The sequence below is a fragment of the Pseudopodoces humilis genome, chromosome 9 (genome assembly GCF_049639895.1).
Source record: "Pseudopodoces humilis isolate 2021_Gansu_Grassland_sample_001 chromosome 9, ASM4963989v1, whole genome shotgun sequence".
NCBI lineage: Eukaryota > Metazoa > Chordata > Aves > Passeriformes > Paridae > Pseudopodoces > Pseudopodoces humilis.
In genome coordinates this window covers 29,567,765-29,589,460 of record NC_142208.1, presented here as the reverse complement: position 1 = coordinate 29,589,460, position 21,696 = coordinate 29,567,765, and the positions used below count along the sequence as shown (strand labels likewise).

General features: G+C 40.7%; 1 protein-coding gene across 1 annotated transcript; it reads right to left on the bottom strand.

Moving 5' to 3' along the window:
* Window positions 1–7,985: 7,985 nt before the first annotated feature.
* On the bottom strand, window positions 7,986–19,787 carry LOC102099502 (inactive pancreatic lipase-related protein 1). Its single transcript, XM_005520771.2, has 12 exons — window positions 19,739–19,787; window positions 18,835–18,989; window positions 18,252–18,377; window positions 16,160–16,294; window positions 15,036–15,144; window positions 13,067–13,186; window positions 12,705–12,824; window positions 11,159–11,277; window positions 10,895–11,024; window positions 9,778–9,889; window positions 9,280–9,447; window positions 7,986–8,106 (listed from the first exon to the last, which is right to left on the bottom strand). The coding sequence occupies exons 1-12, from the start codon at window positions 19,785–19,787 to the stop codon at window positions 8,043–8,045; spliced, it is 1,407 nt and encodes a 468-aa protein (XP_005520828.1). The 3' UTR covers window positions 7,986–8,042.
* Between the last annotated feature and the right edge of the window lie 1,909 nt (window positions 19,788–21,696).

Genomic DNA, 21,696 nt, shown 5'->3' with positions numbered 1-21,696 from the left:
CGCACACCACCACCCTGCACAGCTAACACACACAAGGCTGCAGCTAAAGCACTGCAGGGAAGGGATTGCTCAGAAGGTTGATTTTCCATCTTGTGACAATGGATCTGTTTTCTCAGCCGGTGTTCCCCCCACCAACACTTTACCTAGATGATTATTGACTCCTCAAAATGAGTGGAGTTGAAGGGAATTAGCTGTAAGTGGAGAAGAATCCAGCAGAGAAGGTGCTGGTTCTGCATGATGTACGCAGGAATTGTGTCTAAATGTGTTTTAGGTTTTTTTTTTTCCCACAAGCAACATTCCAGCATCCTTCTTCAGATGATTTTCTCCCTATGTTCTTTGTGTTGGCAGGGGTCTGGATAGCAGTACTGTCTGCAGGGTGTTGTGAACACAGTCTTGCCCATGAAAAATTCCTTACACAGTGGGCAGGAGAATAGATTTGTCTACTCGAGAAACAAGGTCAATGTTGCAGCCTGATAATTGTGTAAGGCAGCTGAAGAATTAGGTAACATCACTGAGGATGTTCCAAAACACTTTTCAATTAATGCTGTAGTTCTTTTGTTTTGTCTTATGGGTGAAACACATGAGATTGAAGATCAAAAAGTACCACGCACTTATCAAAGATGTTACAGGACTGAGGGGATATACAAACAACACTGATCATATTCCACCAAAGGAATTTTAATTTCTCCCCTTCAGAGTCAAGTGGCGCATAATAATTCAGGTTTTTCTCTTCTCTGTTCAGAACCATCCAGTATTTTTTGCTGACTGAAACTACAACTCTCACAGGAATTTTATGTAGCTGGAAAGGACTTCAGGCATCAATCATATATCACCTTCTGCTGCAAAACAATATTAGTTCTGCCAAAACTACTGCCAACTATTGTTTAATCTGTTTTTAAAACTTCTGATGCTGAAATGGTGTCACCTGCTTGGGCAGTTTGTTTGTTTCACTGTCCTCATCTGTCTGAAGTCTTACATAATGTCAGCTTTGACTCTGTGGTTGTCCTACCCCTAGAGAACATGGGAACAATTCATCTCATTCCTGCCCTGACAGCTTTTGACATATCTGAAGACCAGCTTCATGCATGCCCTGAATTTAATTATTTCATGAAATCCCAGGTCCTTCAGTCACGTTTTATAGACCTGTGATCTTTTTTATGGCTCTGTTGGGAGCTTTGATGATTAGGCAGGGGATGCTGGTTTCTGGCAGATAAGCATCTTATTGCTGCGAGGAGATTTGGAAACTGATGCTGAAGTCGTTCTGTGTGAACACACGAGAGGGACTCGTGTTGGGAGCATCCCTCTCCAAAACAGCCCTGGTGAAGCATCAACAAGCAATGAAACGGGATGTGGAGATCTGGGGCACGTTGTGGTTTTGTCTTTTGCAAACATTGATTAAAGGCCTTCTTGTGTTTAAGCTCAAAGGTATGTGTTTAAACTTTAGGAGCTTGTTACAGGAGTTGGTGTTGTACTGGCTGGGTGTGTTTTGGATTAATGGCACTTGTGAGGTAGCCACAAGTCATGGTTGTGAAGCAGACTGTGAGTTTTCCACTCGCTTTGCTTTTGGAATTTGTATCATTAAAGCATTTTTCCTTGAACTCCTATACTGTGGAAGTTCTGATAAACTATTTGTGCTTTGCTGGCCTGAAGTGTGTCCAGCTTTTCAGCTGCATGAGAAGTGCTGCAAAGAAAAGCTTCAAAGAGGGTGAAAAATCTCTGACTTCATGGATGACTTGAGGGGGAAGTTTTGGCAGGGTATCCTGAGCTTTTTACTCTGAATTTAAAATGCAGGAAAATACTCCAACCACAGAAAACTGAGTTCTACTCTGAGTTAAAGATTAATTTAATCTAGTAGTCACCCCTTCTTTTGACTAGATGTCAGCACCTCTGGGTGTCTAAGTCTCCCTTACACACCCCTTAAACTTCTTTAAAATCTCTGTCTTTTCTCTGTGGCTGTTATGGGACATCCTGACCTTTGGAAAATGAAGGTCTAAACGGAGAGTTTTGGAAAACAGTGCTTAGACTCGGTTATTAATAGCTATTTTACTTAAATTGATGGCTGGGGAAGAATCACATGATTTCTTGGGAGATTCCCAACGCTCTATCACCTAAAACTATGAATGGTTTGATGCCAACAGTGTGATAAACCTTGTGCATCACTATTTCCTCTCTGCTTCACCAGTGGAGAAAGCAGAGGTACTCTAAACAAGAAAACAGCTCACTGTAGTGCAACCTCTGCACACAGGATTTGTTTTATCTGCTCTATTCTACTCCTCCAAAGCTGAAATAAAGCATTTTTTACAGTCTCCATGCCCCAAATACTCACAGGAACAAAGAAGATTATGGGATTGGTGTGAGCAATTTGGTGTGCCCCGAAAACCCTAAAAGATCTGCCCTGTAAATGAGCAGTCCTGGTTGGGAGCACCTGAACAACTGGACCAGTTTTGAATACTAAAGCAAAGCAAAAGCAACTGGAGAAGCTCCTCAAATTTATTGAAGCTTCTGGAGGCTTTTTGTGTGTGAAGTTATATTCATCTTCCCAGAGTACTATTAGCATATTCACCTACATTTAAATAATTAATTTCCTTGTTATACGCCAACTCTTAATTTTTTCTTCTTTCAAAATTATTGAAATCTGTGACAAGAGGTAGTGATACAAGGAAATGCTTAGTTTCTGGTTTGTTAATCAATTCCATAATATCTCATTCTTCACAATTGCTTTATTTAATAGCACCAATTTCTGCTTTCAGGTCTTGACTTCCCTGTTAAGCATTTAAGTTTCAGAATTTTTTTTTTAATCTTTTAACCTTTATCCCTTTGATTTTTTTTTTTTTCTCAGCCTATAATTTATTATACAGTCTCCTGTCAGAGGAGGAGGTAGACTAGGTGATTTTTACTGTATTGCAAATTATAATTATTATAGTTATTTGCATTAGTAATGGATTCATTCTTATCACTGAAAACAATTCCATTATCTGATCAGACAGTTATCTTCACACTGTCCGTGATCATATACTTTCATTAGGCACCTCTTTCTCTGTGGGTCAAAAGGAGAATTATTCTTCCGTGCAGTCACTCTGCTCTCCACTTTTAACATGTTTCCCTGGTTAAAAAGAAGTTTTTATCACCTTAAGAGGGTCCTATGCAATAGGAATGTTCTGCTTTCTGTCGCTGTGTTGCCATCCCTTCAGACCCAGCAGGGGATGGCACATGAGCAATGTCCCCTCTGTCACAGCCACCGGGAGAGGCCTCCTCATTCAGCTTCTGTGGGAGGGAAGGAGAGGCTGATTTTCATGAGCCAGCAGAGGTATTTTGGCTCCTTTTAGAGTGAAAGCAAAGGCTTGAGGATCTACAGCCTGTCCTTAGTGAAGGGGAGAAGCCTCCTCTGCCCAGCCTTCCCTGCACCTGGGGGAGGTGGGGATTTGGGGGTGGTGATGGCAGAGGGAGGGTGCAGAGGGCAAACACATCCTCTCTGACTCCCTGCTGAATTTTCTGTGCCTCTGCAGGGCTATAAATGGCCAGATGCACTGATGCACCAAACTGCAAGCAAGAGGGAGATGGGAAGGGTTGGGAAGAGATGTGAGGTGAGGCCACAGAATCTCCCAAAGGACTGAGAGCACCTTGGTGAGAGCTGAGGGTGGTGGAGAACCTTTGCACACTTCCCTGCTGATGGTTCTTTTCCCCTTATCAAAAGATAGAAGGCTGGTGTTTGGGTAAAGAATTAAGGACAATACAGAAAAAGTTAGCCTAAACAGAGAATTTAATTTATTTTTGAGCAGCTCCTGTGGCAGTTTCTGTAGCGTGGCTTGGGCTGAAGCCAAGCCAGAGAAGGAAGGGGTGGCTCCTGCTCTCCCTCCATCCCCTCAGACAGGACAAGCTTATCCTGTGTTTTGCATCCCATGTAATTAAGGTGATGACTGTCTGTATTCCTCCTCCATGAAGAACCTCTTCTGAGTGAGAAATGGTGCTGCACTTAGGGCTGCACTCAACTTTCCAAAGAGGATAATCAGGACTCCCAGAGAATCCATCCTCTGGAACTGCACACCCCAAGTGAGGCACCCAAGCCACCAGTAATGGTGAAAAATAACATTGCTGTTATTTTTCATGGGGAATTTAGACTTAGGTTATATAAATTATGTGCTAAATTACAATAATGGGAATTATTATCTGAACAAATGCATTACTGTGGAGGTTTAGATCCCCTTTTTTCCCCTTCACCTCCCTAATTGGTTAGATTTGAAGCCATTATCTACTTAATGCAATTAAAGGTAATATTTTTCGTAGGATAAACACGCAACAATAATTCTATGGGCCAGAGCACAAAGAGGGACTTGAATGCAACTTTTGTCTTTGGGTCTCACCAAATATAGGTCATCAAAGTGATAGCAAGTGCAGTAGCCACCCAGCTGTTACTGTGCAATTGAACACGACATTTAGACTAATTTAAAGAGTACTTTTCTTCTTGTTTCAGTTTGTCTGCAAGAACAGTTTAGAAGTAAGTGTCATGTAGGGCACTATTAGTATTTTTTTGATTTAGAGCTGTGGAGCATCACATCATCCCCCTCCTTTCTTCCTCTGCCCTCTGCTGATCTTTTTTGAACAGTTCAGACTGGGATTACATCTTACCTTTTTCTTGTCTTCAAATTTAAAAAAAAAAATTAAAATTATTTCTGAACTTATTACATAACTTCTTTGGCAAAAAATTGTATTTTTTTCCAGTGAATATATCTTTTGTCAAAGAAACTGCTCCCAGTTTATATCAGCAGCAAGATGTTAACAAATTCAACCTTGTTTTTCCACATTTTAATACAACCACACATAGTATATATTTCTGAAGGATGAGGGTGGGGTAAAACAGTTTGGGAATTACACTCCAATCAAGAAAAAACAGCCTTCGAGGCATAACATCATAAAATTCCTATTTGAAACCTCTGAGGACACATCCCAGGAAGGTATGGAAATAAATACTCAGCCATAGCACTGTCAGCTGGGGCTAGGTGATGAAAGCTCTAACATGACAAACTAGATTAAAAAAAACCCTCCAGAGATTCGGGAAGGAGAATTCATCAATGCCAAATTAAGATACGCTCAAATATTTCTTGAAAGATAGAACCTCATTATGCTACTGATTTATGGAGCAAAGTAATGACTGTGGACAGTATTGTCTAAAGACAACAATGAGCACTGCTATATCGCAGTAATAATGAGAGTCACATGAAATCTTCCATTTTTATTTTTTTTTCCTCTAATTCTAAGATGATTTGTAATAAAGGGGGGAAAACGCATCGCACGCGGCAATCTAAAATGTAAAGGAAATCCGTGGCCCAAGTTGTTCCCATATTTAAAATATTTAAAATTCTTCTTGCAATGCTGCCCACCAACACAATAATAGTAATTTCTGGCAGGAATTATAAAACCTAAACTATAGCACAAAGCGTTTTTCACCAAATTACTCACTCTATATCCACAATTACAGCCCATTTTTTTTTTTTTCTTATGCTGATAACAAAAGATACATTTTAAGATCCTCGCTGTGCTACTCTTCCTTTAATAAATAAAGTGAGCTTTTCAAAAGCCGCAAAACGATGCAGATAAAAATCAAAACATTTCTACATTCAAGGATGCAATCAAAGACTTGCCATGAATGGAGCGATATTAAAGTTAAAAAAAAAAAAAAAATAATCAATCCACTGTGTATTTTTGAACATGGTTTGTCACAAATACCCTTCCCAATAGATAAGAATGATTATATGGTAAAGAGCGTAATTTATATATCTCAAGCGTTCTGCTTTTGTCACCGCCATCGTTAAGGAATTTGACACGTTTGCAGGAGAACAATATATGTCAACTGAAATATATACCAATTAGCCCTAAATGGGACACTGAAATGAATGATGCATGTGCATGCTATACTTACAAGTAATAACATGTGGTTTAAAGTCGCTCGCGTTTTCAAACAAGAATTCTTTTTATGTTGCCATTTAAAAAATCTAATATTTCAAAAGGTCAGGAATAAATAGCACCATTAGCATTAAAAGCTAGCTAAAGGGAAAGTAATTTGTTGTTCATTTAACATTGCATTTTATGTAATAGCTTTGTAAAGTGTTCGGGAGGGGGGGAGAGATTTTACTCTGCTAAAACAGGATGACGGCAGCTCCAGTTCATTATTAAAAGGAGATTTTTTATTATGCTGTTGTCAACTTTAACGTCTTGATTCTGTTAGGTGTTTGTTAAAATTACATGGGCTGCTGAAGTGGCTATGGCAAAGGATAATGCTGAGAATATCATAACTGTCAAAACAATTGTGTAGGCAAGAATCTGCTTATTCCAAGGTAATGGAACAAAAGACAAAGGAGAAACTCTTCTGCAGTGTTAGGAAGTTAATAACCCTGTTGAGGTTTCCTCAGCAGGAGACATCAAGATCAGGTCACCAAATCCTAGGAGAGACGAACAGGGAGGGCAGAAGGAAGCAGGGGATGCCAAAGGGATGGGGGTACGTGAAAACCCAGCATCAGCCACCAGCTCCCCTCTCTATTGATAAACCCACAACTCTTTGTCCTCCTGGAGAGGGTTTGTGTGTTCCTCCAAGGACTGGATGAAGTGTGAAAGCCTCTATTCCTGTGGCTGGATCCTCTTCCTCCTGCCCAACTGTGGCCATGATGCCATGGAAAGCCAAGGAAGGCTTTGCAGGAGCATCCCAGAGCTGGATTTAGCAGAGCCTGATGCAGGACAAAGAGCGCAAATCCTTGCATTTATTAGGCCTGACTCTATTATTCTACCACTGTTAGACTAACCACATTTGAGAAAAACTGGAGAGAAATGTCAGCTTTTAAGTGTCCTACTGGACAACAGGGGCTGGGAGGAAAACACAAACAGAACTCTTCTGTGTGCTTGCTGCACTTGCTGCTGCCTGAGGAGCTGCACAGGGAGAGAAGGAATCTAACAGGGGGAATAGTCCAGGAATTCAGCACATTCAACCAGCCTGGTGTCCAATATTTCCAGAGATGGGGAAACTCTCAGACCTCTCAGGCCAACCTGTGCCAGTTTTAACACTCCTATAATACAGAACTTCTTCCATGCATCTAAGCTAAATAAAATAGTACCTTTTAATCAGGGCAAGAAGCATAACTGCAATTTAGAAGGTTTTTAAACATGAAAGCAAGCCTGCATGTCTCTGACTAAAACTGAAATTGCTGGAGGATATTCTCTTCAGCTGTGTTAAAGCAAGGAACACTTTGGCTTTTAGATAAAGAACTTACTTCAGCCCAGAGCATGCCCATAGGTTGCTAATCTACAGTGCTGGTGGTTCTTTGTCTATTATTTACATCCTCTATCTCCTTCCCATCACCCTGTTAAAGCTGGCAGAATGCACTCAATTAAAAAAAAAAAAAAACCAAAAAAAACCAAAAACCAGCAAATTACCACTGTTTTTTTTTTTCTTTCCATACTAGAAAAGTAGTGCTCCAACACAAAATAAATTGGTTTCCACCCCCAGCACTGCACAGAATCTAAAGCCTTGCTGGAGGGTGTTCTGGGTGAGGAAAGGTCACCCAGAGAGACAGAAAGAACAGAGTGCCCCAGTCTGGGGAACCTCAGGAGCAGCAGAGAGGAGGTCCCCAGGAGCAGCAGATCTGTGCAGCAGTAGGTGCCCAGCAGTTCTGTGAGGTTTTATCAGTGAGGATGAGCTTCCTCTGGCAGCAGAGGAGACACAGACCCCCTGTCCAGCAGAACACTGAGGAACATGAGGCAGGATTACACTGGGACAGAAATTAATTTGTTTCTGTTACCTTCCCTCTTTCCTCTCACTTGAAATGATTTTGAAACAGGCTGCAAGCAGGGGAATTCTTCAACAGGTTTTGGCACATTCACTCCTAAAGCTACTCTAAAAATTCTGTCTACAGGGAGGTATCCACAGACTTAACCTCTGCCTCCCAAACCAGCAAAGAACAACACACACCATCAGTATTGCAGCTGCAGATTCCAGTGTTTTATGTATGAGTAGCTTTTAGTGGTAGCAGGGGTCTGGGGATCCAAATCTGCTTTTAGCAAGGAGTTAGGGTCTGCAGAACATCCTCCCTCACGGTCTCAGAGCTGCAGAAACGGTACCTGAGGAGAAAGGAAACAAAAACACCTTGAGCTGTCAGCAGCTGTTGAAATTATACAAGTGGATTTAGTTTGATGTTAACACAACCTGATTTGCCATTTGAGACAACTGAACAAACTTTGAGCTTCTAAATTTGAAATATTACTGCTGGGGAAAGCATAGATAGAGTGTATTCATTCCTTACTTTAATGTTACAGTTTTGGGGTTTTCCCCCAGATTTTGTGCTGCTATCTCTAAAGAGACAGAGATCTATCTAGAGATACTTGTGCAAAGGCCAAAGAGCTCCTCTCTACAGAAGTACACTTTGTCAGCAATGTGCTTTGGTGACTGGAAACTACAGCCAGACTTAGGACCTTTGCTTTAAGGTGAGTTCAAGTGCTGCCTGGCTGTAATCGTTCCACTTTGCTTGAAACTTTTTCCCCATCCCATATTGTCTTTTAAGTGAGGGAATTTTAACTGTGCATTTGAAAATAGGTCTAAAATTTTAACTGTACCTCCGGTTCTAGATACCAAGTCATGATGTGGAAGATAAAATAAAATACAAAATAAATAATTGACCAGGAGAATTAGTAAAACTGGATCAGTAAATCATGCTTCTATAATCTGAACATCCAAGCTATACTTCACAGAGTCTAGTCAAATCAATTTTAGCCTCTTTCCCTCAGCTTTAGATGTAGCCTTTCAGTGCAGGCTCCACGTGTTGGTGTTCCTCATTGGAAGGGCAGGTTTATTATCACCATCCTCTTTAGTCAATCATGACCTTAAGGGTCATCAATACCTATGGAATACTTGGGTGGTTCCAGCTGACAGTGAATCAGACCCACAAATAATCTGGTTTTCTGGACAGTAGGAGCTTGGCAAGAATGATGCTGACAACCCCAGCCTGTGTTAATTTTCTTTTCACCCAAAGGGTTATACAGAAAGTTTGCTCTTCTGAAGCCTGGAGAGATTTTCATTTTTTCTTTGACGTTATTTAAGGCAAAGGGTTGAAGTGGTAGTGAATAGAACTATGGATGAACAGTGTCTTGAAAGGAAGGAAAGGAAAGGTTTCCTTGAGAAGCTTTTCCTTTTAATGCCTTAAATAGTTTTCTTGTGAAAAGGCTTCCAGTGCACTTATAATTTTGTCACCTATCTTCTCCAGTAACTTTCAAGATTTTCCCAATGGATATACTTACTCTGTTCTAGTTTGTCCAGCTTCTACTGTGATAGTTGCAGCTCCCAGTTTAGGAAGTGTTGGGTTTATCCAGTTGTTGTTCCAAAGAAATTTGACCTTGGTAATTTCTCCTACATTAACTTCCACATCAATATAGGCTGTGTAAGTGTTGTCTGGTTTGAGGGTACCCCTGTGAAAAGCAGCATTTTATGGGGGTGAGGCATGGCAGCATTTACTGTTAATCACCAGTCTTGTCAAAGGCTCTGCTGTGATGGCAAGAGGGTAGAAATTTAGCAGAGAGACAATGTTTATCCTATTTTATGGTAGCAACATTATTGCCAGATTTGTGATGTAATTCACCCCAAACCATTGCTTTTCAGAGGTAGCAAATGCAGGTTGGCCTGACATGCTGCCTTTTTTTTCTCTCTTCATAAGATCAATTTAAACAGAATTATCAATTACAAATACAAATTAAGGGTTCTGGAAGAAAAGTTTCTTTTCTATTGAATTTTCAACTTACTCGGTGATCTGGTACTGCCTTGTGTTCCCACCACTGCCATACAGGGCAACATTTACATATCCTTTGACTTTGCTCTTTCCAGAGAGGGTCACGGTTACTTTGTACCTCCAAACTACAGAGAAGAAATACAGTGACTTAGACTATAAAATAAATAATAAATTTATCAAATAAATAATAAATAACAATATAAAAAATAAACAAACTATCAGATTCTAGGTTTTTTGTTTGTTTTCCTGTCTGTACAGTATAGTTGAGAGCAGAAGATACATATCACCAGTGAGTTAGATCTGTCCTTATGTCCTAATGAGATCAACACAAGAAATGGAAGACATTTGTGTTACTTTCTGGGAGAGAAAAAAGAGAAAACTAGTCTGTATTGTAGTTAATATGATACAGATCTCAGCATTTTGACCATGAAGGTTTTCATACAGAGTGAAACTGGGAATAAAGGGGTGTTAGGGACAAATACAGGTACAGAATCTAAGCAGCACAAAAAAATTCTGAAGCTCCAGGAAAATAATTTTTGTGGGTGGGAACTTCCTTTTAGTGTGCAATTAACAAAAGGAACTCAAGAAGATTCTGATTTGTGCTTAGAAGGGCACACTAAGCAGTGTGTCGTGAGAGCTGGTGTTTAGGGTAACTGAGGTTGTAAAGGAGGTCAAATTGCCCGTCCAGTTCTGAAACCAGCTGTGATCAGCTTGTTCATGGCCTTTGTCAAATGGAGTTTTTGGCATCTCCAGTGATGGAGGTTTCCCAGCTTCCCTGGGCCCCTCTTTCTGCATTTAACCACTGACACTGTGACTGTCATTTTCGTGCTGTTTAATAAGAAATTCCCTTTCTGTGACTTCTGTGCACTGTCTCTCCTCCCTTCTCCTTGAACCTTGCAGTCCACTAAACATCTCAGTAATCTCCACTACACTCTAGAGTTTCTCAGCAACTTTCTTGTACTGTAGGGCCCCAGACTGGCATTAGTGGTAGAGCAAAAGAGGAGAAAGCAAGAGGGACAGAAGAGACTTTGCACTGTGATGAGATCTGTTCATCTGCTGAAGTGAACTGTCCAACAGAAAAATAAATTTTTTACAAAGAGTAGGTAGCAATGGAAGCATTGAAAGCTCACGAGGAAAATCCTTGGCCTCTCCAGTGTTCAGGTAAAATTTCATGAAATCACTTGTAATTTTGTCCTTGAATTTGTCTGCATAGTGACCCATATTTGGGCATCCCTCGTCTGGGCATGGGAAACAGTTTCCCTAGTGAAAACAGAGATATCTATTAATAACATTATCCAGCCAGCCAAGGAAAAGAAAAAAAAAAATTAGTCAAAGGATTTATTTTTAATGATGTTTTCAATAGGGTCCATCCTGAAGCTCTGAAAAATACTTACTGATTGAAAAAAATCATAGGAAGCACAATGATAGCCTAAAAATCCGTCAGGGTAGATGATACTGTCCGAGTAATACTTGTAACTGCGCAAGTGGTTGCAGGCCACAAAGTCCCGAGTTCCTGTGGAAAGATGCCCCCAGATTAGTTCCCCTTTTCTCCCACCACTCAAGGAAAGAAACCCACATCACTGCCATGCATCATTCCTCCTCCAAAGCCTCCCACAACTCCTGGGTGTCGAACCTGAGGTTGGAACCTTTCTTGCTTCTGATGCTCTAAGGAATGCCACTGGCTCAACAGGTACAAAATGCAAACTTGAAATGCTTTGTGGAGACCGACTGTGCAGCTCAGCCCAGCCCCTGCCCCTCAAAAAACACTTATTCAAGCAATCTGACCGAGTTTAACAATAGAAACGAGAGCTGCCTGAAGCAGGTCTTTTGTAGGCAACAGTTTCATTACCATAACAAAAGAAAACCAAATGAAAAGTATTTAACAGTGAACTTCCTAGGGCAGTGCTGATTTGCTCCAGCTGAGGGCTTCAAAACAAAATTATTATTATTTGGGGGGTGCTTAAGAAAGGGAGACTCTTAGATTAAAATAATGAATATATTATTTTTCTTTGTGTTGCCTGTATTTTCCTGACTTTAGGTTAAAAAGAAGACCATATACTACTCAGTTATTTCTTTGTGCTTTAATTCCCCATTATTGATAACAAGTTTACTCTATTAAAAAAAAAAAGGGGGGGAGGGAGAGAATGAAAAAGTAATGCCTCCAGCTGCACTGAATAAAACCTGGAGTAAAAGGCTAGCTCTCACAAATCACTTAATGGCTTCCCAGAGTTTAAGGTGTTTGCTGTAGTGTAAGAAAGAGCTCAGATAATAATGTACTGAAAAATCTCCACAGTAGAAATCTTCGGGGTTCTTTATTTATTTATTTTTTAATCTTATGTGAGATTTAGTTTTAGAAAGATGCATAGGAATTCTCTGATACTTAGAGATTTTATCAGGACCATGTAAAACGACAAAGAGCAGTGTATTTGAGCAAGTACGTGCCAGTCTTTTTTTAGCTGCCTAAAAATAGACACAATGACATCACTTCAATGCAACTCAGATTGTAATCCGTAATTTAACAAGGAATCGTATTAATTGCTCTGTCTCGGAAGAATTTCGGCTGGAAAAGCTCTCCCAGGAGTAGCTGTGAACATCTTTGCCCAATTCCAGCAGTGCTGCTGCTGGGCAATTAGACACAAAATGCAATGTGTTGTTAAAGACCCTTCGAAATATTTGGCGCAGCTCCAGCAAGTTTTGTTTCTGATATTAGGTCCTTTAGAGGAAACACATTTTCCAGAGGCAAACCCTTTGTCTTGTTTATTTTTTAATAAGCTCTGGAAAAGTGGTGTGTTTTGAAGATTTTAACAGTTTCACTGCAGTCTGCCATTGCTGGTGGATGCACCAAAAGCTAATGTAAAACACCTAAATTAAGGGAAAAAAAGTGGCTGCACTTTGAGGGGTGGCCTTCCCCTGAATTTGTAATGCAAAGAGCACACTTACCTTCCCAGATGCCATCGATATCGACGATCTGTGAAACAGGGTTCTTGTCACACCCAGGCATCTGCACTCCTCCATTTGGATAAAAGTCAATATGTCCTATGGCTGGGCTCATGCCAAAACCTGAAACAGGGGTAAGCATGTTTTAAATTAAAGTTGTCTCATACCTGGAGCTGCTGGCCTCAGGTTTGCTTGTGCCTGGTGTTTTAGGACAAGAGCTGTTAGTGACTAAAGTGGTGAATTTGTTCTGTTCTGCCACGGCACAACAACCTCGGTGAACAATCAGAACATTTAAGTACCACAGGGCATAAATAATTCAGCACAGGAAATAATAAATAATCAGCACAGTACAGCTGCATACTCACCTAAGTTGGGGATTGTGGGAGCTGAGTCAGTGTGGATAATGTCAACAAATTCTGCATCAGATTTATCCAGTCTGACTTCAATTGGAGTGCCTTGAAAATAAGGTTGTGCAGGGTCCAGTCCTGAGAGAAAAAGAGTAGTGTTATGTATAAATAAAGAGATGTAGGTGTAGAATCATTTTACACATCATTGATTGATTGCATATAATGAATATCAGACCTATGATTGCCTATGGTTCCTTATATCTAAGTAATAGAGGCATTAATAAAATGAGGGCCTGTGCTCTCTTACCAAGTGGCTTTTCTCCCAGGAAGTCACCTATGGGAAGCCTGTTAAATTTTACTGCTTTAAATACTTACAGCAATATTGAATGGCAACACTTGGAATTAACTTTTTTTTTTTTAATTGAACTTCTCTTTGATACATTGCTCAAACTGAGGTTGCTGTGTCTGCATCCCAAGTAACTGATCCATCTGTGTGGTTTCCAGAGTCCCTTGCTTGAGAGTACTCAGAGGAATTTGTACTGATAACACCCCACCTGCTTGGAGGTGTTGAAACTTGCCTGCCTATGTCAGGCTCCAGATTTTGGGAAAAACATCTAGTTTTGAAGCAATGAGCTTTGCTTTTGAACCTAGCAGAAAATGGAATCAATTTGCTTCCCAAATTGCTGCAGCAATTTCAGGTGCTTGTAAAGTCTTGCAAGTTGCACAGGTTTTGCTGCCTTATACTTGCATCCCTTCTTGTCCCTAGGCAGCATGTTTTGGGTTTGCTTTTAACTGAATTTTGTAGACTATTAGTCCAAGTTTCACCGCTCCTGAAATCCCTGAGGAAAAATAACAATTGAAAAGGATTTTGTTAATAATGTCCGAAATTGTCTTTTATGAGTGAAAGGCCACTCTGCTTAATGCACAATGCCCTTGGCATTGCCTACATGATGAATAAGGAGATCAAACCCACAGCTTTTACCTCTGTAAGTGTTTTGCTGTGTAATGTGCAAGCAAAATAATCATCACACTCTCTTCCCCCCCTTGCCACAGCCCTGCTCCTTGGGGCACAGCGTGAAAGGGCCGAGTGCTGTGATATTCCAACAACCCCTGTGTTGGAGTCTGGAATACAGAGTGTGTGTTTCTGATACTTAGTTTTAAGATCCAGAAAAACAATGAATTTCATATAACATGAAATTCATGAGCATGTTTTCATGGTGATACATGAGAACAAATGTTCAAGTTAGATAGAAAAAGCTAAAAGTGTAAGTGTGTAGATTAAAAAGTTTTCTTAAATCACTGGGTGAAAAAGTTAGTTTAGAGAACAGGAGACAAGATGGAAGATTTAAGTTGTCTCTTGTCCCTTCTTTCTTCTTCATGTTCTGCTCCTAGAGGTTTTTGGGTGGTAGTAAGTGATTAGACAGAAAATGCTGTAGTGCAGCACATAAGTGAAGAGCCATTGGGGCATTAAGAAAAATAATATACATGTCTATTGTTAATTGGGTAAAAATAGGTATAAAGATAAAATAACTGCATATTTCAGAGCCATTTTGTGCATCAGACACGAAGTGTGCCACAAGGCCTTGTTTGTACCATCAGAAGAAAGAAATGCACCAGATTACAAAGATATAACCTTGTGTAGCCAACCTGGAGAGACCTGTTAAGTTTTGTGATGTCCTTTTAACAAACACGAGAAACAAGATTCTAACGAGCTCGGGAGTTTTCTTCAAATCATAAGAACTGAGATAAGCAGGGCTCCCCACCAGGGAGGATCCCAAAAAAAATCAGTCCAAAAGAAGCTGAAAAATCCAGGAAGAAAAAGAAAAATACAGAAGAAATGAAGCAGAATCAGAGAAACAGAAAAAAGATTTTTTAGAGAGAAGTTACACCCTGAGTGCACTGCAGCCCACAGCTGCACCCACAAGGGAGAGTGAATAGCAGCACTTGTTTTGGTGGCTCTGGTGTGAGCGTGGCTGCAGTCACTGACCGGTTATTCTGGCAATGCCCGGGCGCCTCCGGCCGGCCTCGCCAGCAGCGTGTGCTCCCAGGCTGTGGCCAATGATGTGAACATCAGCTGGAGAGTATCCATATTCGTCCTGACAAAACAGCAACAAGCAAACATTGCTAGGGCAGTTTGCATCAGCAGCATGGAACACTTAAAAAGGGGCTGGAAAACTCCTTTTAATTTGCCTGCTGACTCAGGAACTCCTGTAGGACTTCAGCAACTCTTTGCCAGTTGCTTCTGTCCAACACACAGATTTTCCAAACCTCCTTATTCAGCTGCTGCCCTGGTTTGGAGGTTGTTATAACTCTGCCAAGAGTCCTGAGAGGCTCTGTATCCTTCCAGAAGGCCCTTTAAAGTTCACAGAATGCTTGTCTGGCTTGCAAGAGTGGACCAGGCAGCAATTCTTGGTTACACCTGGCAGCACCATGCACAGCTGGGGGAGGGCATGAGAGGAGAAGTGCCTTCAGCCTTTTTGGGCAGGAATTCAGTAGCTGCAATGCAGGTGTGGAGAGTGAGAGGTGGGTCAGAGCACTGCTAGACCCAGCACGCTCTCTGGCTTTAGTTACTTATAGTTCTTTTATGGGAAATTTGTGTTGAAAGCAATTAGATTAAGAGAAAGCTTCAGAGCAAGCTTCATTTCCCCGTGTGAAGCTGGCTGCAAAAGGGGGCACCTCCTGTGGGTTTGGGCACTGTCCATCACAGCTTTCCCTGGGGCATCTGCTGGGTCCTGCTTGTCCCCAGCCAGTGCTGCCAGCTGGTTTTCTGGTGTTTTGTCAGCTCTTTGGTTCTGTCTCCATGAAGAAGTTCACCATATCCATTATTTCAGCATATTTAAAGTTTTACACTGCATTTGTTAACATCTACAGAGTAACTCCTTGGCTGTACTATGAGAATTTCTTGTAGAATTCCCTCTCCTTAAGCTGGCAGGCCCCGCTGCTATGACACAGTAGTCTCCTTTTAAAAAAATGTTTGCTTTCAGCACAACTGATCATGGAGTAGAGGACAATATTTTCTGCTGGTTACATCCCCCATTTGTGAAAGCTCCAGAGCTGTATTTCTTTCAAACCATGATTATAGCTACAGCTTTAGAAACAGCAGACTCTTACCGTGAGGACGTTCACGAAATAGGCGATTTCAGCGCCCACGATACGGACGTTGTTCGCTGCCTGGGTGTACTGACACAACGCCCCTTTCTGCCAGTTCACACAGATGCAGTTCACATCTTCCACAGTAAGCAACCTCTATTTTGTAAAACAAAAGTAAAAACCATGGTAAATGCAGTATGGGATCAGTTCATGTTGGTCATTGAGGCTGAGCCGCTAAATGTTGTGTGGATTTGTGTGAGAATGTTTTGAAGACCAAAGCTGTGGCATGGATGTGTGCTCAGAGGGGTTTGTGTGATCACACAGTGCTGAAAGAGGGTGATATGTAATGTAGTAATCATTTCAGATAACCAGAGGAGTATTTTCTGCAGAAAGGAAAACAGTATCAATAACGAAACTTTCAATTTTTATTTTCAATCAAACTTGGTATGTAACAGTAAATAAGAGCTCTACTTATGCACCTATTCACTTCAGTGATTTAAAAGTACTACTTTAACTCAAATTCAATTAGAATATTTTTGATAGTAAAAGTCAAGAGTGGTTTTCTGATGCATATTTGTAGGAAAGAGGATGTGTCTTAATAAGATGGTGTAAAAGCTCTTGGTGTTCATTTTGGATTTATGGCTTTATTTGGAAATATGTATCTGCAGGCAGAGACTTTGCCACAGGGTCAGAAGCTTTACTGTTTTCCATTGAGCTGGATTGTTTGGCTAAAATTATTTTGTTTTAGCAGCTTTAGTATATGGAAACAACTGACAGAGGACAAAAAAGGCTATAGAAGTGTCTGTGACCATGCTAGAAGTAGTAAAAATCAATATGCAGATAGGATTATTGCTTAATGGAAAGGAAAGCAAGTAACAGATATACATAGGAGGATCGATGTATTCACAATCCCCTTTGCTCCACTCTTTATTGAAAAGATTCTCTGAGACCAATTTGTTTCTTAATATAAACTAGAGTATTGTGATAAAACACAGGCTACTGTAATAGATGAAGAAGAATTTAAAGATTTATCTCATGCCTCTACATCCTGGAAAATTGATCAAATGGATTTAAAGGACAAGCTGAAAAAAATTGTGAGCTATCTCATTGATTGTGTAGTTCCAGGAAAAAAACATCTATTTTAAGAGTGCAAAATGTAAGACAGAAAACTATAAAAACATCAGTCTGCTACTTTAAACAAACTATTAACTGACAAATCCAACAATCATCCATCATTTTCCTTTTCTTTTGATCTAACATCAAAAGGAAGCAGACAATTGGGGTGCAATAAATGCAAAATGCCTTGATTTTAGTTTCACCTTGTTCCTTATAGTGTTCTCATTAGTAAAGTAGGAGTGCATTATTTAAAAAAAAAATATAGTTGTGTTAATGGTTGAAAAACCTTATCCTCAAAGTGCCAACAACAGGTATTTTGCTCTGTGCTGCATGACTAGGGGCTTTCATTAGCTCCAGCTGCAATTAAAAACGTTTGGAGGACTTGAGAAAACCACAAGCTGGAATTGCACTTTGCACAGGGACAGGGTTAAGAAATAATTTGTGGAATTAGCACAAAAATCAATAAAGCAGAGTACTTTGCTACATTCAGTGCTCATAGATTGAAAGCTTTGCTAGAAGTTCTCCCCTTGAGGTCCCCTTTGGAGGTACATTTTTATGTCTTTATTGCTTTTGGTAATGGCCAGCCCACATGCTCAGCTCAAACCTTCCTGACAGACCTTTCACATCTAAAAACCTTCTCTTGGCTGGAGAAATAAGATGCAGGAGCTATGAGTCTGCAGTTATTTCTGGAATCACCCCAATCCTAGCCAGCATCTTGCTCCAGGGTTTGTGTTCTTTTTACCAAGTAAAGGGTATTCACTGAATCAAATCTTGTCACTCACTGGACTAGAGAGAAAAGCTGAATGCATTTTACCCCATGATTTCCTCAAGGTGCAAAGCTACATATTCAATTTGGTAACAATCTGAAAATGTGAACTATTTTTTGCTGTCTTGTCACTATGATTACCATGAGAAAATTGGTTAGAAGTAGAGAAAACAGGCAATTTATATGAATGTGTTTATAAATGCAAACTAAGGGTGTCCCCGTGGTACCTACCTTGCACATGTCTGACAGCCAGTTTTCTTCTCCATTGTCTACAAATCCATGCACAATAAATCTGGTCTTCCTGCTTGGATTAAAATTTGAGGCTTCAATTGTTGACTTATCAATAGCAGACACCTCCTATATTAATGTAGATTTTAAAATCATTAAATTAGCATAGATAAGAACTTAATAAACCTTTAAATCTACCTTCTGTAGATAAGTTTTCCAAGCTGCAAAGACCTGAACTGTGCTTATCTGTGCAGGAGTTTAAAAGTTTTGCAATGTTTAACTCATCTGCAAGAGTTCACATGAAGGTTTATGTCTATCTCCATTCGAAGCAAGCCTTGACACCTATCTTAGAGCAGACAAGACTTCAGTGTGTTTTGATTTTATCTGTAGAGAAATATTACCCCAAAATGCTCAGTTTCCCAGTAGCTCTCAGTGGGGACCCTCCCAAGGAGCTGGAAGAGGTGGTCTTTTGAATCAAGTGGAGGTTTGGCCATTTTTAACACTTTTCAGGAACACAGCTGGAGTCCGTGTTTATTAACAAATTTTGCAGGTGCTTCATTAATGTTTAAACCACAGCAGCTCTTACTTGAAAGTCCTCGGTGTTTTCTCTAGTGTACAGGAGGAAACGAGTGCCTACACTCTCTGGCTTCCAGGGTAATTTGTAGACTGGCCTTTCTGTAGTCCCAGACCATGGTATATCATCTGTGAAGCACCCAAGCCTTTCATAGCAAACTTCTTTGCCTGTAGCATGAAGATAAAAACAATAATGTGTGAATGAGAAGTCAGAACTCATAGCATGGCTTCTCTGGGGGTCTCTTTGTTCCTGGAAAATCCCACAGTTTCCAGAAAGCCAAGACCAGCAGTTGCCCTTTCCCAGATCTTGAGAGGCTGCAGTTTACCCCAAGGAGAGAAGCCACCCCACTGCTCATCAACAAATGATACCAACAATATCCTGTGGTATCCTGTGCAAGTCCTTGGGTATCCTCCCCCAGCTGTTGCTTTGCCCAAGGCAGAGACAGCTGATGAATTTCTCCTAATTCCAAGCCAAAACATTGCAGGTAATCAGCAATAAATTGGGACTGTGCTGAACAGCTTACATGAGAAGTCTTAAACTACACAAGCCATTGTCTTCTGCTGAATACAAAGCTATACCCTCTTTAGACTGCCTCCACCCCCTGGCCCTGGACTTTTTTCCATTTCTATCACTAATAAGAGTGCAAGAAATAATTTCCTATGTTTAGTAGAGCAGTAACTTTGTTCTGAGGTAGGAAACATCAGCTTTTCTTGCTTACTCCTAGGGCAGAATTCCCAAAGTGGAGAAGACAGACAACACGCACGCTCTCATCTCACCATTCCTGTGTGGAGAAGTGAATCACATTAACTTCAATCAGTAAGTTTTAGGGCATCAGGGTGTGCAATAATACGTAGAAAACAGGTGAGAAATACAGCAGCATAGAAAGGCAATACAAACACTAACCCCATACACTTACCTTCTGCTGCGCTGAGCAGAAACAGGGCAAGAATCCAAACTCCAAGCATCTGGAACAGCAGAAAAAGAAGCAGCTAGGATTTGCTAACCCACTCGTTTAGCAAGCACACTCAGCCCCCTGATGCTGAATTTTCTCAAGGTGAACAGAGTGCCTGCTGTTTCTGCAGGATGTATCCCTGACTGCTGTGTGTGCCAGACAGGTGTGAGTCAGCTCTGTGTTTGCTTGCTCCAAGGGAGAATGAGGGGCCATAAATACACAAATTCTAATCAGATGTACAGGAGCTACTTTGGAATTAGCATAAGGACTAGCAGAACATGAGCTGCCATTCCCCTTCACACTCCTGTGCTGTGAGAAGCCACAAATCTGATGAAGTACAAGGGAAAACCCCCAGACCTGAACTACTTACAATGCAGTCTTGGAGATCCTGGCATTAATGTGTAAACTTTGCATGTATTTTTATAGTCTGCTTTATCCTTGGGAATGTTCTTAGAAAGATAGGAATATTTGTTTCTGGTTATAGCTTATAGATAAGATGAAAAATAACTTTAATGTTTGGTTTGTTTGATAAATCCAAACTCCATGGACATAGATTTCTTGAATCAGTGAGCTGGATCTCACAATAACATTTGAGATCCAGAGGTTGGTGATTCCCAGGCAGCAACTCATCAGGAGTGGCCCATGAAAGAGAATTACATATATCTGTGTGTCTTGTCTTGGCTGGGAAGGCTTTTATTTTTGGTGCTGTATAGTTGGGCTGTAGGAGATCTACTGGGGGAGTTAGTAGGAAACCACATAATTTTAAAGTCCCGTTCCTTGTCCTGTATCAAGTGACTTCAAATGTGGAATGTTCCCATGTTTTCTGAAGGCTTATCCCTTTTGGAAAACTCTTTGTGGGCTTGGTGTATTCTTTTCAGAGTGAAAGAGTCCGACTTTCTCAGGGCATCCCTTTAAATTCCTTGTTGAAATAAGTAGATGTAGGACATTTGTGTAACCCCTGGGATCCTTTCTATACTACTCATGTAAGCAAGCTTAGAGAAAGGTTCTGAGTGATGAACTGAGAGCAAACACACTGGAAATATACAGAAACAACATACAGAATTCTCCCAGACATTGGGATATGGCTGGAATGCTACAAAGCTCCGTAAATTGTTCTAGTAGAAACATGAGCTAAAAGGTGAAAAGCAGCCTGTGCAAATGCTAGGCCTGTGCACAAGACTAGGTCTGGCAACCCCTTGGACCTGTTTGTCTCTAGGAGAAGGCTCTAAGTGAACTCAAGAAGAAATGAAACCTGAGCTGACTCCACTTCTGGATCTCTGTCAGCTTGGCTATGCTTTATGGCCTTTATGTTTGCAGAGTTGATGTTCCCTGATCTCCGCCTCTGGGAATGACCAAATGGATACCAGGTGTTTCACTGCTGTCATCGGTGCTAATGGAGTTTATTTTTTTAAGCAGATAATTTTTTTTTATTAAGATACCACCTTTGATACTGATTTAGGGCTCAGTGCTCCTGTCTTTAGCTGAAGTGGGATTTTGGTTTGGAAATAGCTTTGTATCAGAGAAATCAGTACATGCCCCAGTGCACTGACAAGATTTAACACTTGTTCAAAACGAGGGGGGGAACAGATTTTCCCATTTAATTTAAGAGCTGGTAGAAAAGATTTGAGTTAGGATTTTATCAGTCTGCTGCTCTTATTCAATACTGTAATAATACAGGTCAGACAGAATAAATGGACAATTCCTTAGGCCACGGTCAGCTGGATTTCAGCTGCTTGCTTCTCTTTTAGGAAGGCTGGGCTGGGATGCAGGGCCCTCAGTACGATGCAGGCGGCTCTGTGCCTGGAGGAGCTGCTCTGGTCCTTGTGGCCTCACGGCTGGGGGCTTTGGAAGAAGGATGGGTTTTGATTTAAAAAAAAAAGGTGATAAATTAAGGCACAGCTATGTTTCTCCAGTCCTGAAGA